Source organism: Phyllostomus discolor, chromosome 7 (genome assembly GCF_004126475.2).
Source record: "Phyllostomus discolor isolate MPI-MPIP mPhyDis1 chromosome 7, mPhyDis1.pri.v3, whole genome shotgun sequence".
Lineage (NCBI taxonomy): Eukaryota > Metazoa > Chordata > Mammalia > Chiroptera > Phyllostomidae > Phyllostomus > Phyllostomus discolor.
This window is the reverse complement of record NC_040909.2, coordinates 4,426,108-4,442,780: the sequence shown is the minus strand read 5'-3', so window position 1 is coordinate 4,442,780 and position 16,673 is coordinate 4,426,108. Positions and strand designations below refer to the sequence as shown.

At 64.8% G+C, this 16,673-nt stretch overlaps 1 protein-coding gene across 1 annotated transcript; it reads right to left on the bottom strand.

Moving 5' to 3' along the window:
- Positions 1 to 70: 70 nt before the first annotated feature.
- MST1R (macrophage stimulating 1 receptor) lies at positions 71 to 16,157 on the bottom strand. Its single transcript, XM_028517887.2, is given in 22 exon segments — positions 71 to 640; positions 2,399 to 2,535; positions 2,915 to 3,080; positions 3,372 to 3,481; positions 3,576 to 3,757; positions 3,949 to 4,029; positions 4,396 to 4,602; positions 4,675 to 4,776; positions 4,948 to 5,110; positions 5,190 to 5,336; positions 5,437 to 5,646; positions 5,797 to 5,890; positions 5,988 to 6,149; positions 6,558 to 6,694; positions 6,808 to 6,973; positions 7,334 to 7,494; positions 7,778 to 7,948; positions 8,111 to 8,239; positions 8,315 to 8,503; positions 11,534 to 11,944; positions 11,946 to 13,225; positions 16,085 to 16,157. Coding segments are annotated over 21 exon segments (4,215 nt in total). The 5' UTR covers positions 12,780 to 13,225; positions 16,085 to 16,157; the 3' UTR covers positions 71 to 384.
- Positions 16,158 to 16,673: the final 516 nt, after the last annotated feature.

Sequence of the window (16,673 nt, the reverse complement as noted above, 5' to 3'; positions counted from 1 at the left end):
TTCACCTTGCTGTCCAACGCTGTCCCCCATTATCCTAAAGATCTTTTTACATTTATAGCATTTACCACAATTTGTGCTTAAATAGTCACCTGTTTATTTACTGGCTGGTGGGCCGGTGGCTGGCCCTGGTCAAGGCCCTGTGCCCAGCAGGCCAGACACACAGCGGCTCCGTAAGTACTTGTTACATCCAGGGTCACCCTCCCTGGCTCCCTCTGTGGCGTGAGGGGTCAGTGTGCCTTGCTCCCCCCCAACAGCCTGGCGGGTGAGGGTAAGGGACAGGGCAGAGCGCGGGTCGGGCCCCCCCTTGTCGCGGCACAGCCCAGAGGTTAACTCCCAGGAGTGGCTCTGCAGGCCCAGACCCTCGGGGCCTGCCTAGGGCTGAGGTCACGTGGGCCTCGGTGGCTCTGAGAGGGGCCGAGGCCGCCCGGGGCTCCTGGGCACAGCTGGGGGCAGTGACTGTTCTGGGGGCACAGTGGCGTCCTTGGGGGCATCCAGGCCCAGGTTCACGTAGGCCGCGGACATCTGCACGTAGTGGTCCCCACCCAGAGCCGCCGCCACTTGCTCCACTTCCCTCGCCAGCGTCCCGAAGGTGGGTCTCGCGGCAGGGTCCGCCGCCCAGCAGCGCAGCATCACCGCGTACCTGCGGGGGGGGAGGGGGAGGTCAGCGGCAGGTTGGAGCCCGACCCAGGGATTCTGGGCTGCCCAGCGGGGAGCCCCCTGGCAGGCCGCACAGGCAGGAGGACAGGGGCCAGGACCTAACGCCTAGCATCACCCGGCTGGGGACAGCTCTTCTCTTCATTGTGATGGCTGCTCCAGTCCTGCCTTCCCACCTGGCGCAGGTCGAAGTGCCTTAGGGGGTAAGAGCTGGGGCCCTTGCCCTCGTGCCTCGGGCTGATCAGGGCAAGTTCATTAACCGCCCTGCGCCCCTGGACCCTCCTCCGATCCCACAGCCATCGGGGCACAAGGTGACAGGAGGCCCGTGAAGGGCCCAGCCCACAAGCCGCCTCGGTCGTCATCACACACCTGGTGGGAAAGACGCCCAGGTCCGGCCACGTGGGGATGCAGAGCCCGGAGACAAGGACACGTGGGGCAGTGCCCCCTGCGCCCTCATTCCCAGGCGGAGTTTTTCTGGGCTGCCTGGTGGCACCTGATACTTGTCTCTTTAGCTTGGGAATGTCACCCCCGCCTTCAGTGGTCCTCTAAGTCCCCTACAGACAACACCTGACATAACTCTCAGATGCTCTGAGGGCGGTCCTGTGAGCACCCCAACTTTTCCAAGGAGGAAAGGGGCGCAGAGAGGTGGTAGGACTTACCCTGGGACAGTGGGGTGCTACCCACCCCAGATCCCCCCTCATCCCCCCCCACCAGCCCCGCTGACCGCTCAGCTCCGGGCTGAGCTCCTCTCTAGGAACGGCCCCAGGCGGGAAAGAACGGCCTCTCCCAAGCTCACGCCTGCTTCAGGGACAGCTGTGACCAGGGACTGCTTCACATCTGGGACAAAGACGGGGCCCCTCGACCTTAGTTCCATGAAACTGCAAAGGGCCATCACCTCCAGCGCCCCCACCCCCCGCCATGGGGCGGGCTGCGGCCTCTGTTGCATATGCCTCACTGCCCAGCCTCTCCGCCGGCCCAGTCCTGCTTCCCAGGAACCCAGCACCCACGTGAATCTCCCCCTCGGAGTCTGTTCCGGAAGCCCGCCTGGGGGCAGGTGGGCAGTGAAGTTCACGTCCCTCCCTGCCCACCAGAGGCATCGGCGTCGTGAGGAACGGAGAGCAGGCTCGGGGCAGGCGGGGCCGTGCGGGAGGGCTACACGTCCCCCCTGGAGCGCAGCAGGAGACACGACCGTGACCTGGCTCCTCCGCCCTAACCGCGGACACCTGGGCAGCTCGGAGGCACTCGCCGCTTAAGAAGATGAACCTCGGCACAGAACCCGCCCCCCCTCCTCCCCAGGCAGCGAGGACAACACAGCTGTCGCCATGCCTCCAAGAATGGGAAATCTGAAACTAGATCCCATGAAAAAAACATCTGATCTGGAGACGCGGAGGGGGCTAGTGTGGGAGCTAATGGAAGCTTTCCTTGAGATTAAGTGAGTGGAAAAGATGGAAAACAGCCCCCCTTGGCAGGGGAGGGGGAGAGGACTGCTGAGAAATCAAATCACTGGCCTCAACCCAGACTCTGAGATGGGAATGCTGTTACCATGGCGACCAGCCTATCCTCCCAGCACCCAGCCCCGAACAGGGGCAAAACCGATCCGCAGATGAGGAAACCAAGGCCCAGAGAGGGTCCCTTGCCAGGTCAACCACAGGGCCGGTCAGACAGCGAGGCAGGAGCTCGGCCTCCCACCCCTCCTGGTCTCTGGGGCCCGGCTCCCTCCGCACCCGCGCCTGTAGGCACTCACAGAGAATCGGGGCAGTACTCCGGCTGGGGCAGGCGCCGACCCTGGGCCAGGAAGTGCGTGAGGTCGAAAGCGTCGACGTGAGGGTACGGTGGCGCCCCTCGAGTCAGCAGCTCCCACAGCAGCACCCCGAATGACCACTGGGGGAGGGGAAGGGCGAGGGCACTCAACTGCCATCCCGAACTTGGGGACAGGTGGGCCTCCCAGGCCTTCTACCTCCCAGACCCCTCTTGCCGGAAATGGGGGCTCCACCCCCAATCACAGCCTCACAGGCATCTTCCCTGGGCCTCCTCCCACCACCCGCACTGGTCCAGAGCTGGGGCTGGGCAGGGCCTGCCGTGCTGAGGAGCCAGTGAGTGCACAGCCTCCTCCTGCCCAAGAGGTGGGCGATTGGGCCGTGGAGGCTGCTCAGCTTGGGGAGTCCCTGGGCATGGCTCCTCATGTGGAGCCAAAGGGGCAAGGCCAAGGGCTCTCCCAGGACACGGAGGCCACGTGGACACTGGGGGGGTGGGGTCTCACCACGTCCGACTTGCTGGTGAACCTGTAGGTCTGCAGGCTCTCCAGTGCCATCCACTTGACGGGCAGGCGAGCATGCCGGTGCTGCTGGACGCTGTAGTACTCCTTGTCCAGGACGCCTCGGGCCAGGCCGAAGTCGGCCACCTTGACTGTGAACGACTCATCCAGCCTGGGAGAGGGGGCCCCACTCAGGACTGGCCCCCAGCAGGCCCTGAACCCACCTGTCCCAGGTCTTCACAGGGTCTCAGCGCCACGGAGCCCCCTGTAAGCCTGACCTGGGCAGGCAGGAAAACTGAGGCCAGAGAGGGGAGGACACAGCCAGGGCTGTGTGGCCAGGGCTGGAGTGGGGAATCTCCCCTGAGGTGCCTTGAGGGCAGCTAGAGGCCCTGGCAGGGACCCTGCCCCCTCCCTTCACCCCGACTGCCCCCCCCCCCCCCCCCCGACTGCCCCGGCCCCTCACATGCAGTTCCGAGCAGCCAGGTCCCTGTGGACGAACTTCTGCTCCGCCAGGTACTCCATGCCGCGGGCTACTTGCAGGCCGAAGCTGATGAGGTCCTTCACCGTGGGGTTCTGGGGGCACGCGGGGGTCAGTAGGCAGGGGCAGAGCAGCTCCACCCCCAGCGGCTGCCCGAGCCTCCCGACCCGGGGCCCGCGGAGCACTGACCCGCTGGGGCGAGCGGACGAACCGGAGCAGGTCCCCGTGGCGCATGTAGGGCAGCAGCACCCGGGGCAGCCCCTCGGGCGGCAGCGTGATTCCGATGAGGGCCAGCACGTTGGGGTGGTGCAGACCACGCATGAGCAGCCCCTCGCGCAGGAAGGCCTCCACCTCCTGCAGCTCGGTGATGCCTGCGGGGCAGCGCGGCGAGTCAGGCCGGGGGCGAGGAGTCAGGCAGGGCGGCCCTTCCCAGGGGTCAGACGAGGGGAACGGAGAAGCAGGGTCTCCGGGCTCGGGGTCACCCAGCGAGACGGCAGCCCGCAGGGAGGAGGCCCCGCCCACCCCACTCCGCCCACTTGCCTACCCCACTCCGCCCACTTACGGCTCAGGGATTTGACGGCGCAGTGAACCCGCGTCTGGGTCTCGTCTGTGTACTCTCCATGGTAGACGACCCCGAAGTGGCCTGGCGAGGGGAGACGGTGAGGGGGAGCCGCCCTGGCACCCAGGGCTCGGACCACACCCTCTGCGGTGACCACCAGACCCCGGGGCACCGCCGGGCCGACCCGGCGTTAACAACAAGCAGGAGCTGCGTGACAGCGGAGGCTGCGGTCCCCCAGGCCCACCCGATCTGCACCCGAGCCCACAGAAGACACAACGAACCCCCACTTCTTGGACGAGCAGCTGGAGGCTCAGGGAGGTTCCTTGTGACGCCCAAGGCCACAGACGTGGGTGACAGGGCCAGAGTCGGAGGGTTGGTGACACTGCCTAGCTGCCCCGTGAGCCCGGGACCCCATCTCCGCCCCAGGCCCGCCTGGCCGGGCCCCCTCACCTTTGCCGATGACTTGGTCACTGTGGGTGACCACCCGCTCGTGGGGAATGAGCACGTCCTTGACCTCGGCCAGGAGCGCAGAGTCCAGGTCCCCGAGCTGGACGGACTTCGTCCGAAGCAGAGGGACTCGGGACCCATCCCCACTGTCTGAGAAGGACTCTCCGTGGACCGGAGTGGTGGGATCCAGACCCCCCGCGGAAGGAGCTGCTGCGGAGGAGGGAGGGTGAGCGCCTGGCCGAGCGGAGGGCGGGGCCTCAGCTCCCGGCGCCTCCCGCTCACCAGCGCTGTATCGGCAACAGGAGCCAGCCTGGAGCGGGGGCAGAGGCATGGCTCCGGCGATCTGGTCCGAGGACGCCGGGTGCCGCAGGCTCGGAGACAGGACTGTGGGAAGAAGGCCCCTGGTAGACAGCCTCTCCAAGCTCCTAGAGGCCGACCTGTGCCCGGAAGGCGTGGGCCGGGCCCCCAGGGCCGGGGCAGAAAGAGGATGTAGGGGCTTGGAGACGCCGCTGCAGGGGGACAGAGGCCGAGTCAGGACGGGCGTGGAGCGCTCACCCAGCTGCTTCCTCCGCCGGTAGTTGAAGACAAGCGCGGCGGCCAACACAACCACGAGCAGGGCCAGGGCCAGCAGGATGCCGAGGACCGTTCTCTGCGGGATGCCTTCCGAGCCCCGCCGCACCACTCTGCCCAGGGTGTGACATTCACCATCCACGCAGACCTGGGGGCAGGCGGCAGCTCAGGGCCGGCCTGCGGACCCCCACCCGCGCCTCCTGTGAAGAGCCAGTCGAGCTGCTTACCTGCAGTGGGGTGCCGTCCTTGCCCAGGGGCAGGGAGGGGGGCAGGGGACAAATGACCACATCCCCTCGGAGCTCGTGCTGGCAGCTCTTACCACCCACGGTCACGTTCACGTCCACACAGTCGGCCACGGCTCCTAGCCCAATGTACTGCGGAGACAGTCATGAGGCCTGGCCGGTGTCCCCGGCACCTCCGGGCAGGCCTCAGCTCTGCCCCTCCACTGCCCCCGCCCTCCATCCCCACACTTACCTCGAACTTAATGGCGTGCTCCTCGGGCTTCAGTGGGGCCAGGTCAGTGCTGGGTGGGCGGGGCGGGGGCAGGAAGCGAAAGCCAGGCAGGGTGAAGCCGGCAGCTCCATCCCCCCAGGCGCTCAGGTTCCCTGCCACCCACTCCTGGGGGCCTCGGACCACGTACTCGGGCAGGCGGCACCGATGCTTCTCCGGCAGCTGCCCCTCGCACTGCTGGGGCCCATCGAGAGTGCTTAGCCAGGCTCCCCGGTCTCCTCCACCCAGGACAGGGCGGGGCAGGAACTCGGGGGACTGGCCCAGCCTCCCTCCCGCCCTCGCTCCCGGCCGGTGCCCACCTGGCGGCTGCCAGGGCCCACTCACCCTGGTCTCCACGGCCTTGAGCCCGTCGTGGAACGACAGCGCCAGGCGCCACACGGAAGTCAGGTGCTGGCCGCGGACGGTGACGTGGGAGCCGCTGTGAAGGAGGGCGGGGCGGTGGTGAGCTTAGGGGCCCTCTGAGGACGGCTCCCTCGCTCCTCGGAGAACAGGGTGGGGAAGGAGGTAGCACGCACGTGTAGCCACAGTGGGGGCTGATGCCCAGCACGATGGGGTTCTCCCGGTAGTCGAAGGTCCAGGAGCCAGGCACCCCGGCGCCCCCCACCTGCAGGCGAATGGGAACTCTCCCCAGAGCAGCACCGGGCGGCGTGGTGCAGGAAAGCTGCCCCTCGCCGACCCTGTGGAACAGGGAGACCAGGTTCAGGGTCACCTTCCGGGGGACGCCGAGGCCCACTTCCCCCAGGGGTCTGCCAACCTCTCCCGGTTCCTCTGTTGGTCGTCTCCCCAGCAGCCCACCCTCCACAGGTCTGTGTCAGGACAGGCGGGTCCCGGGAAGACCCCCAGGAAAGCAGGGAGGGGATGGAGTCCCCACAGCCTTGGCTGCGGGAAGCCAGTGGGTTGTGGTGGTCTCTCCTGCCATTCCCACACCACCTCAGGACTGGCGGGGACAACAGACCCTTCTTCCTGGGCCCGGCCATGCGACTGAGCGCTCCCCCCTCTGCTCTGGCAGCATCCCAGTCCCAGCTGGCGAGGGCTCCCCTGCTGGGGCCCTCTGACCTCCCATCCCCTTGCCGGCCAGCACTCACCACTCCAGAAGACACTCCGTCCCGTTGACCAGCACAGCCCGGCTGGTGCCTGTGGACAGGCCCTGGCCTGTCAGGGTGAGGCGCGTGCCCCCTGCCCGTGGGCCGAAGAGGGGTTGCACTTCTTTCAGCACTGGCTCCTAAGAGAGTATGGAGGTGGCTGAGCTCAGCATGGAACACCCTCCACTCCAAGCCCTTCCCTCCCCATGTCACCCAGCTGGCCAAGGGCGCAGACAAGACGAGGTGGTCTCACCACGAAGGAGAAGCCTTGCAGCACGGAGGTGCCGTCTATCCGGAAGTGCTTGCCCGGTGGCATGTTGGTGACGGTGAGGCTAATGTTGGCAGTCCCAGCTGACTGTGTGCCCAAGGGTTCCAGTTCACACTCTAGCTCTTCTGTGAAGCCCTTCCGGGGCACTGGGCTAGAGCACCCAGGAACTCAAGGTCAGCCAGGGGTCACGCAGGCCTCATTGCATGCCCACCACAAGTCACGGGTCTCTTCTGAGCCTGCAGGTGGCCTCTCTCGAGGGTGGCCTCCAGGGCAGGCAGGCTCTGGCAGGGCAGGGCCTTGCTAGCCTTGCCTGGTCCGTGACTCAAGGGACAGGTCAGGCATATGCAGGCCCGAGAAGGGACCGAGATGTGGCTGCATGCACGAAGCAGCGGGAGCCACTGCAGCTGGCCTCACCTCTCCTTGCCCCCAGTAAGCAGAGGACAGAGTCCCACGGGGAAGGAACCGTTTGGCTGCCCCCACCAGGGACAGGAAGGGCAGGGAACAGTTGTACCTGAGGTGTGAGCTGTCCTTGGGCAGCAGGTGGCAGGGACTTTGGCCCACGGTGACCTGACGCGTGCCCTCGGGCATCGGACCCGCAGGGTGCAGGTAGAAGTTGGAGCCGCACAAGGTCAGCCTCGTGCTGCCCCTTCGGGGTCCACTGCGAGGGTAGAACTGGAGGGGGAGCAGACAGCCTGTGTGAGCCGGGACTCTCAGCCCCGTCTGCTCCCCCCAAACTTTTCTGCCGCCCCCCTTGCCTGCCCCACACTCCATTCACTCTAGGTCACGTGCATTCTAGTCCTCACTCAGGCACTCTCCTGCCTCCAAAGCTTTGCATGGGCCATCTCCTCTGCCAAGCATGCCTTCCTGGAGGGCATCGCAGGCCTGAGGACGATCACTCCCCGCCCCGGGCCCAGCCTGTGTCACCCTCACCTGTGCCCAGCCAGGCAAGCCGTACCTCAGTGAGCTCCGGGGGACAATGGTCCTGTTGCCAGGAGCCAGGACAGTCCTTCTGCCGGCCACAGATGCCCCCACACCAGCCACAGCCCATGAAACGCTGTGCCCGCAGGCAACGCCAGCAGGTGAGGAAGTGGCGGCAGCCGGGGCCCTGGATGGGTACCTGGAAGACCTTGGAAGGGCAGAAGGGTGGCTCAGGGGTGGCTGGAGGGGGCTGGGGTCCTAGGCCCCAAAGACCCCCACCCCGGTGCCATTCTAGATCAAGGCGGTAAGACCTGCATGTCAACGCCTCCCAGGATTAGACGGCCCCAGGCCCTGCCCCTGCCCACCTCACCTGGTCCCCGGAAGCAAAGAACAGGTGGTTCCCAAGGCGACTGACATTCCGCTGCACGGGCTGCTTACTGTTGCTCAGGGAGAAGTTGGACACATACAGCAGGTAGCTGAGAGACCTGGCCAGCTCCACCTGGGACAGGTCAACAGTGAGCAAAATGGGGCACGGGGACCCAGGGACAAAGGGCTGTGGTGACCAGGGACCCACCTGCAGGATGCGCCCATCCGACGTGCCCATGTGGGCCACGGTGACGTTGTCCAGGCGCGTCACGTGCAGCGCGGTCACCTGCACCGGCCCCAGCAGCCCGTTGAACAGGTCCACGCGTACGAGGCTGCTGCTGACCCGCAGCGGGAAGTGGTAGCAGCTGGTGTTGGGGCTGAGGGACGCCAGGCCGGGCTGGGGAAGGCGAGGGAAGGGGTCAGGGCTCATCCCGCACAGTGACCCCTTGGGGCCTCTGTCGGCGACCGCAGCAGCCTGAACCCCCACCCCTCACCAGGCCTGCCCGGAGAGGGCCCCAGGCCTGTCGGTTCCCGCATTCCACCCACCCCGCCCCCAACCCCGCAACAGGGCTCTCAGAGGGAGCGAGGCCACAGCAGGCCCCGACTGGAAGGCCAGCTCCCCCCGCCGGTGGCTGGCCCCGCCCCACCATGTCCACTCTGATGATGAGTTACTGAGTCTCACAGACCTGACCCCATTCTGTCCCCACCACCGCTCACCACCCCCATTTCACAGATAAGGAAACAGGCTCAGAGAGGTTTGGTCGCTTGTCCAAGGCCATCAGGCCCCTCAGGGACGGGAGCCAGGTTGGACGCCTGAGCTCTGGACTAGAGTCCTCTCCTGCCCCCTGCTGGCTGTGCTCTGCACTTCAGCAAATGCTGTCGCGTCTCAGGGCTTCAGTCTCTCCACCAGCACAAGGGGCCTGAACTCGAAGGTTAATTTATCAGCACAGGGTTGGTAACAGGGTCCTTCTCCCTGAGACTCCAGAGGCCTTCCCACGCCTCCAGTGGCTACCGGTACCTCCTACAGGGTGCAAAAGGGATCAACCGAGGCCTGAAGGCCTGGGTGCCAAGCTAGGCCCCAGAGGTTGGGAGATGCTAATCTCTCCCTTGCTCTTAACAGGAGGGTGTTTGGGGGCTGCACTCAGTGCTCCAGAGAAGGGCTATGGAAGCTTCTGGAAAGCAGGAAGCCAGGGTGTGAATGCAAGGTACTGGGTGGAGTAGGGTGCCACGTGCTGGCAGGGCTCAGTAGTCCTAGCTGCTGAGGACCCCCCTCGCCAGCTCCGAGGGCAGCGCTCAGGGCTGGACCCCCGAGGCCCGCATCACACCGAGTCTTCGTAGCCCAGCCCTCAGACCCCATCAGGAGCCCCGGGGCAAGAGCAGGTGCAGAGCTGGGCCCAGAAACCCACACGCTCTGGGTCTGTGGCCTGGGTAGGCAGGGGACTGGGACTCTGTCCTCACCTGAGGAGGAAAGGGGCCTATTCCTAGGCGGAAGCCAGCCAGGTGTTTGCAGCATGACTCAGGGACAGGTGGAGCTGAGGGGCGGAAGAGGCCCGGCCCTAGTCAGGACCACGCCCTTGCCTGCTTGCCTGGGGTTCCAGAGTCCCAGCTCTGGCTCCCCAGGCTTGTCGAGGGCCCGTGGCTCCTGAAGACACTTTAGTGCTCGATGCCCCACAGAGGAGGGCGACCGCCCCAGCCAGACCCAAACCCTACGGGGACCCACGGTGGGCAGGGAGCAGCTCCGCGCCGCTCGGCCTTCCTGAGGCCAGCCGCAAGGAGCACACAGCGGATGTGGCCCTGGAGGGGGCATGCCTGGCCACTGGGCAAGCACAGTACGAGCTGCCTCACCCACCTCCCGGGGGCTGGGCCGACCTGTGGGCGGGGCTGGAGATTAGTCCTCCTAGAGCCTGGCACTACCAAGTCTTGCTTGGTGTCTGTTGTCCCACTGACCACTAGCCAAGTTGGGAAGAGGTTCTGACTCCCCAGAGGGAAGAGGAAGAGGGCAGGCAGGGCTGCCAGGCCCAGACAAGGGAGCCCCAGCCCTAGGGCCTCCTCAGCTTAGATGGCCTCCACAGACAGAGGGAGGCTGGAGACTCCCCCAACCTCACACACAGAGCTTCTCCCACCTCTGGGCCATCACCTAGAGCTGGGAGGGAACTGACGGCAGACGTCACAGCAGGGCCGTGGCCACAGGGGCAGCCCAAGGCTCTGAGAGCAGCGCCTGCGGGCCAGCTTGCCGAAAGATGGCTCGTCCAGTGCCACTCGCCCCAGCTCCTTGGTTCAGTTCCTTATACTCTCAGGCAGGACCGTTTCAGTGGCTTCACGAAATCAGTTTTGGTTTTGTCCTCAGCATTTTAAGGAATGTCCTGTTGGTCTCTGCTCCAGCTCCCTGACACCAAGGAAGAACCAGGGTAGGGTCTGCTGGAAGGGACCCCCAGTTCAGCATAGGCTGGGAGACCTCATGCCTAGGGCGAGGAGGGAGATGCAGGCAGCGCCCCAACTAGTGCGGAAAAAAGTCTGGGACTCCCGTGCGGTGAATCAGTTCCAGCAGGCTTTACTCACCCCCAGATGTTTACAGTTGTTTGCACAAGACCAGGGTGAGCCTCCTGGAATCTGCTAGGGCCAAGCCACCTTCCCACCATGTCCCGGGGCCTCCCGCAACCACCCCACGGAGAACGATTCATCAGGGATGAGTGGGTCCATAAAACCCAAGCCACACAAGCTCCCTGGCAAGCCCTCACCCCTCCTGGGCCCAGGACGCTCCCCAGAACAGGGGCGGGAGTGTTCTCCACAACTCCTGCCTCGTCCTCTTTGGACAGCGGGACACAACCAGTGCTCCCATAGAGAAAGTGAAACTATTTGTGGGGAGGGAGGTATAAGGGGATTAAATGGTACTGGGGAAAGAAATGCAATAAAGATTAAATTTGAAGAAAAAAGAACTGTGTCAGTGAGCAGCCGTGAGTCTGTGTGAATACGTGCGCATCTGCGGGGGTGTGTGTGGGGGGGATGTTCTCCCGTGTCCGCCCCTGAGGGTGTGGGCAGCGGGCAGAGAGGACGGGATGCCCATCATTCCGCCCGGAGTCTGCGGTGTTCCTGGCAGAGAGACAGTTATGATGCAATCCAGTTCTCACGTAACCAGGGAAAAACTGCCTAAAAAATCAGAGGTCATGACAGGTCTGAGGGTCAGAGAGCAAAACGGGGTAGCGAGCGGGCTGGCCTGGCTGGGAGGTGATGAGCCTCCCGAGCGGCCTTCGTTTGGCGGGCCCCTCCGGCCGCAGCAGCAGCTCTGGAGAACTGGGTGGAAGAGAGAACCTCTCTCCTGCCCTCCCGGCTTCTCCGGCTCCCAGACGCTCCCCGGGGTGGGAGGAAAGCAGCCTAGATTCAGCCACGTGCACACTGCTCACGGGTGAGGCTCCCTTTTTCAGCTTACCGGGTTGGGGCAGAAGCTGGGGGCCTGGAAGAAGTCGAGGTCCCTCCGGAGGCCCTGCTGGACGCCGGGGTTACAACAGCGCTCCTCGCCTGCCTCGATGAGCTCATCCACCAGGTCGATGGGGAAGGCACAGACGACAGACGTGGGACCGCGACCGGGGCTGCTGTCTCTGCTGGCCACGAAGACCCCGAAGAGCACTTGCTGGCCCTCGGCTACGTTCAGCTCGGCGGCCAGCCCGCTGCCCACGGGAGCCATGTGGGCTGCCCGCAGCACCGGATACGGCTGCCCGACCACCAAAGCCTCGCGTCGCCGGCGTTTAGGCTCAAAGTGGCAATCCAGAACCAGCTCACGGTAGCTGCCCACGTCAGTGTCCACGGCGCTGAGCCGGGCCAGGCGCGTGTGCAAGGCAGCCAGGCACGGCGGCCAGGCTAGTGGGCTGCACGGTCAGGAAATAGACGAAGGCTCCGGCGTGGAAGCTGTACACGTACTCGATGCGGTAGGAAGGGAGGTACCGGGGCAGCACCGACAGCGCCTCGAAGTCTGGGGCGAATCCTGATGCGTCGGCCTTGAGGCGCCGGATGGACACGGAGCGTGGGCTGAAGCTCGAGGCCACCTTCTTGTCCAGAGAAGATGCCACGTAGAGGTAAGCGGCGTGGCCCTGCTCCACCACGGTCACGAGGGTGCCCAAAGGGCTGGCCACGCAGTCGGGGCAGTCTTCGGGCCGGTTGTGGCGGGCGGAGAAGAGGCAGGCTGGCGGGGCCAGGCGCAGGGCGGTCCCATTGGACTCCAACTCGTGCTGGAAGCAGCGGCCGTGCAGGCTGGAGCCACAGCTGATCAGGGCCGGCAGCCCCGGTTCCAGCACCAGCACCTTTGCGTCCGTGTCCTCCACGGGGCCGTGGGGGCCTGGGCCACAGGCTGCGCACGTTTGGCAGGCAGGGTGCCCAGCAGGGCCTGTGGCCAGGCTCTCAAGGAGCTGCAGGTCGGGCCCAAGCATGTGCAGGCGGTTGCGCGTGGCCACGAACACCGCACTCCCATCCCCGCCCCCGTCATAGGTCGCCAGGGCCTGTACCGGCCCGCCAGCTGAGAAGCTGGGCACCGTGTACTTCACGCCAAAGTCACGGGAGGCAGCGTAAGGGATGCTCGGGCACTGCCAGGACCTGCCAGCCTTGGGTACCGCCGGCGGCGGCAGCAGCAGCAAGAGCAGCAGCAACAGGGAGGGCTGTGAGCGCGGTGGCAGGAGCTCCATCAAGGCCCAGCTGGGGCCCCACGGGGATTCCCACAGGCCAAAGGCCTGGCTGGGGAAAGACTCGAGGGCTGGGACCAGTGTCCAGCGCAGGTCTTGAGAGCCCTGGGCAGCGGCCCCCCTGCCTGGAGCTCCGGTGATGCTCCCCTCTCGTCCCTGGCCCTCGGGCCTGAGCACCTGACACAGACGAAGACACACAGCCGACAGGAACTGGAGAGGCAGACTCACCTGCTCGCTGTCCCGCTGCCGCTCCCAGCCGGCTCTCAGAGCAAAGTCGGAGGGAGGGACCGGGACAGGCGGGGCCAGGGCTTGGGGCGGAGCGGTGGGCGGGGCCTGTTGAAGGCTTGGCCAGGCCGGCCCTCCAGACTCTCCCTGCCCTGGGGTGTCCTGCTCCTCCTCCTTGAGCGTCTTTCTCTCAGTGACCTGGGGCTGGGTGTGCTTGGAGTGGCCTGGAGAGAAGTAAGTAGGCCTGAACCATCCCATCCAGGCGCCCCCTACGCAACGGGCCGGGGTGAGGAGGGGGCGGGGCCAGCCCAGTGCCAGGGAGGGTTCAAGGATAGGACGGCCTGGCTTCTTTCTTCTCTCGGTGCCTTCGTACAGCAACACCCTCAACGCTGGTTCCCAGGCAGGACCCGGGGAACCCACTGTGTGGGGAAGAGACCAGGAAATGTGTGCGGGACCGGAGAGGAGAGGTGAGAGGTGTCGCTCCCGGGGCAGTGACAGCACCATCTGTGGGCAGGGGCCATCCTTCCGTGGGCTTGCCCTGGCCTGCCAGCCACAGCACTGTGCCAGAGGAAGGCGTGCTGCACTCTGACCACCTTTGGACGGGAGGGGTTATACGATGGGGCCAGCCCTGCTGGCTGGACCGTGGCGTCGGGGGAGAGGCGCCTTCCGTGGAGGCCCGGCCCCAGTCCTGCCCCCCCACCACCGCTGCCTCGGGGTGCGGAAGCTGCAGGACAGGGACGAGACAGCACAAGGCTGGCCTTCCTTTCTGGCCCTGCCCCAGCGCCCCCCGACATGCAGGAAGCGTGGGCACATCTAACCCGCCCTGTAAGCATTGTGGGCCCCCAAGCCTCTGCCTCTCGGAAATGAGGGTGTTGTTCTGAGGAGGGGGTGGCCCAGAGCTCTCTCTCCAGGCTGGGATGCAGGGCACGGGAGCTGGGGGGCGGGGAGGCCACCTACACCTGCTCTCGCCATCTCTCACCTGGGCGTCCGCGGCGTCCCCTCGCTCACTGGCATGGGGGACAAAGGGACCTCATCCCAAACCTGACAAGCTCAGGGAAGCCAGCAGGGTGGGGCCTACAGGCTCAGAGGCCGAGTTCGGTCTGAACACAAAAACCCCTGACTGGCAGTGGGTCACCGTGGGCAGTCGCAGCCTGGGCCCGCAACGTCCCTGACAAAGGCCCGTCTTAGCTGATCCTGCCGGCTGTCATCTTTGTGCACCCAAGACTCCTGTGGGCGCACCCACAGCATGAGACCCCAGGGCCCCTCGTTGTGACTCTGTTCCCCAAACACCATCTCCGTGTGCTGTACGTGTTGGTTGTCCTGCACCCAGCGATGTGAAAGGAGTTTGTGTCAGCCCTGGCTGGTGTGGCTCAGTGGATTGAGCGCCGACCTGACAACCAAAGGGTCGCTGGTTCGACTCCCAGTCAGGGCACATGTCTGGGTTTCGGGCCAGGTCCCAGGTTGGGGGCATGCAAGAGGTGACCACACATTGATGTTTCTCTCCTTCTCTTTCTCCCTCCCTTCCCCTCCCTCTAAAAGATAAATAAGTAAAATCTTTTTTTAAAAAAGTTTGTCTCTCCGTTTTATTTTTTAACTAATCCCAGAGGTTCTCCCCACTGTCACTTTCTCCTTCATCTACCACCAGTAAATACCATGTAACCCTCCCCACCACTTCTCATTTGATTCAAAATGTACAAAATAAGCTGAAAAGCTGCCATTTACTGGAGCGTTTTTTCAGTCCCTTGAGATTTTGCTGCCCAGCAATTGTCATCACTTTGGCTCAAATAAACTCATAAAAACTCCCTCCAGGCATCGGCACTGGTCCCCTCAGCACCGAAGAGGGGCTCTGGGGGGCGTTCTCAACCTGACAGCCCCTCGGCCAAATGGGCCCGGACCCTGGAGGGAGGGGAAGCTTCGCAGGGTGGCCTGGGCCTGAGGGCCTGCGGATCCTGGTCCCCGGACTGCGGAGAGCAAGGGGAGCGGGAAAGAGAGCCCGACGGGGTCCGGCCTGGCCCTGGACGCTGTCCTCTCCTCTCCTCTCTGTTCCACACAGTCCATATTCCTTCCACCTCCTTCCAGGAGCACCCCTTTCCCTTCTTCGTCAGCTCAGGTGGCACCTTCTCCAGGGAGCCTTCCTAATGCAGGCAGTGCCGGGACCAGCTTGGGGGTGTCTCACAGACCCCGTGCTACATCCACCCCCGTACAGTGCATTCTGGGTACCTGACTCACCCCCCCCCCCCCGCCCCCCTCCCTAGGGCCGGACTCCCCTTCCCCTCGAGGCTGGGCACCTGGTGACGTGCCGGGAGGATACGTGCCCGAGGTAATGCAAAAGGCACTCCCTTCTCTGACCAGAATTGGCCCGGAAATGAATAAACAAGTTGGAAAATCATGGCAGGGTTCCTGTGCTCCGCAGTCAACATGTCTAAAGATAGTCATGCGGGCAAGGCCGAAAGGAAATATTCTCCGCCTGCAGCCGAGACGTGGGTCCCCGTGACCTGTATCCTGCCCGGGACACTCAGGAGCCCTCCTTAATCACCCTGTCCACCTCCTTGCAGGGGGGGGGGGGGGGGGGCGGGGGGAGGTTGCAGCAATCAACAATTAGTTCTCTGCTGCCACCATGTGGCCAAGCCGTTGGCTGCCCCCAGGTCTGCTTTTGCTTGCAGGCAGCCCAGGGCTTTGACAGAGGTGTCCACAGGAGGTCCCCCACTCCCCCCACTCCATGCCCCCCCTTCTGTTTGCTCTGAGGAAGGAGGGGCAGGCAAGCCCTGTGGGGAAGGTCAGCTAATGGGGCCTTGCAGTGCCCAGTACAAGTGTCCACCGAGGTGAACTCACAAAGCCTGGCCCACACGTGGCGGATGACCTGCCCCACTGCCTCTCATCCATCCCCTTGAAGGAGGGTTAGCCACCGCGCCTTCCTGGGGCTCTCACTCCCCTCTGAAAGGCACGCCAGGGAACCGGTGCCAGCCTCCTTCTCCGACCCACAGAGGTCATCCTAGGCAGCAGGGCACCTCTCTGTGCGCAGGGGGAGAGCCCCAGCACTCCGCAGCTTGCACACGTTCAGCGGCTCCCCCCGCCACACTTACCTGGAGTCTGAGAACCCAAGGCCTTGGAGATGCCGCCCGCTTCACCCTAAACCAGTCACACCAGATTCTTTACCAGATCCTTCCCTTCGCAATGCCGGCTCCTCCACTGGGAACACCCTCCCTGTGTGTCTGGTGTTCCTTCCTTGATCCAGATAAGCCCTCCACTCCCGGGCGCCCACTTTCCCAGACACACACACCCATCTACCTGTGACTGCCCCTCCTCACACCCGCCCAGAACAGGGGCCGAATTGTAGGGAAGCTGAGAGCCCTGCAGGGATGAGGACGGCCAACGGGGGCACCCGGGCGCTGACCACTGGCCAGAGCACCTGGAGGAGTTGGGGACAGTTGACCTGGCAGCACCCTGGCCCCAGAGGCAGTGGTCTGGAGCCTTGGCCAGGATCCAGGGGAAGAACAGAAGCAGGAAACAGGCAGAAAAGAAGCCCAGGGTATGCACACAGGGTGAGCAGTGCCCACCACGCCTCTGGCCGCTCCTGGAGGCTTTGGGGGTCTGGGCAGAGGACCTGCTGCCAAACCCGTTCAAGTGCGGCCAGGGTGGGGCCAAGGGCAGGGGCTACACTGCCGTTTCCCG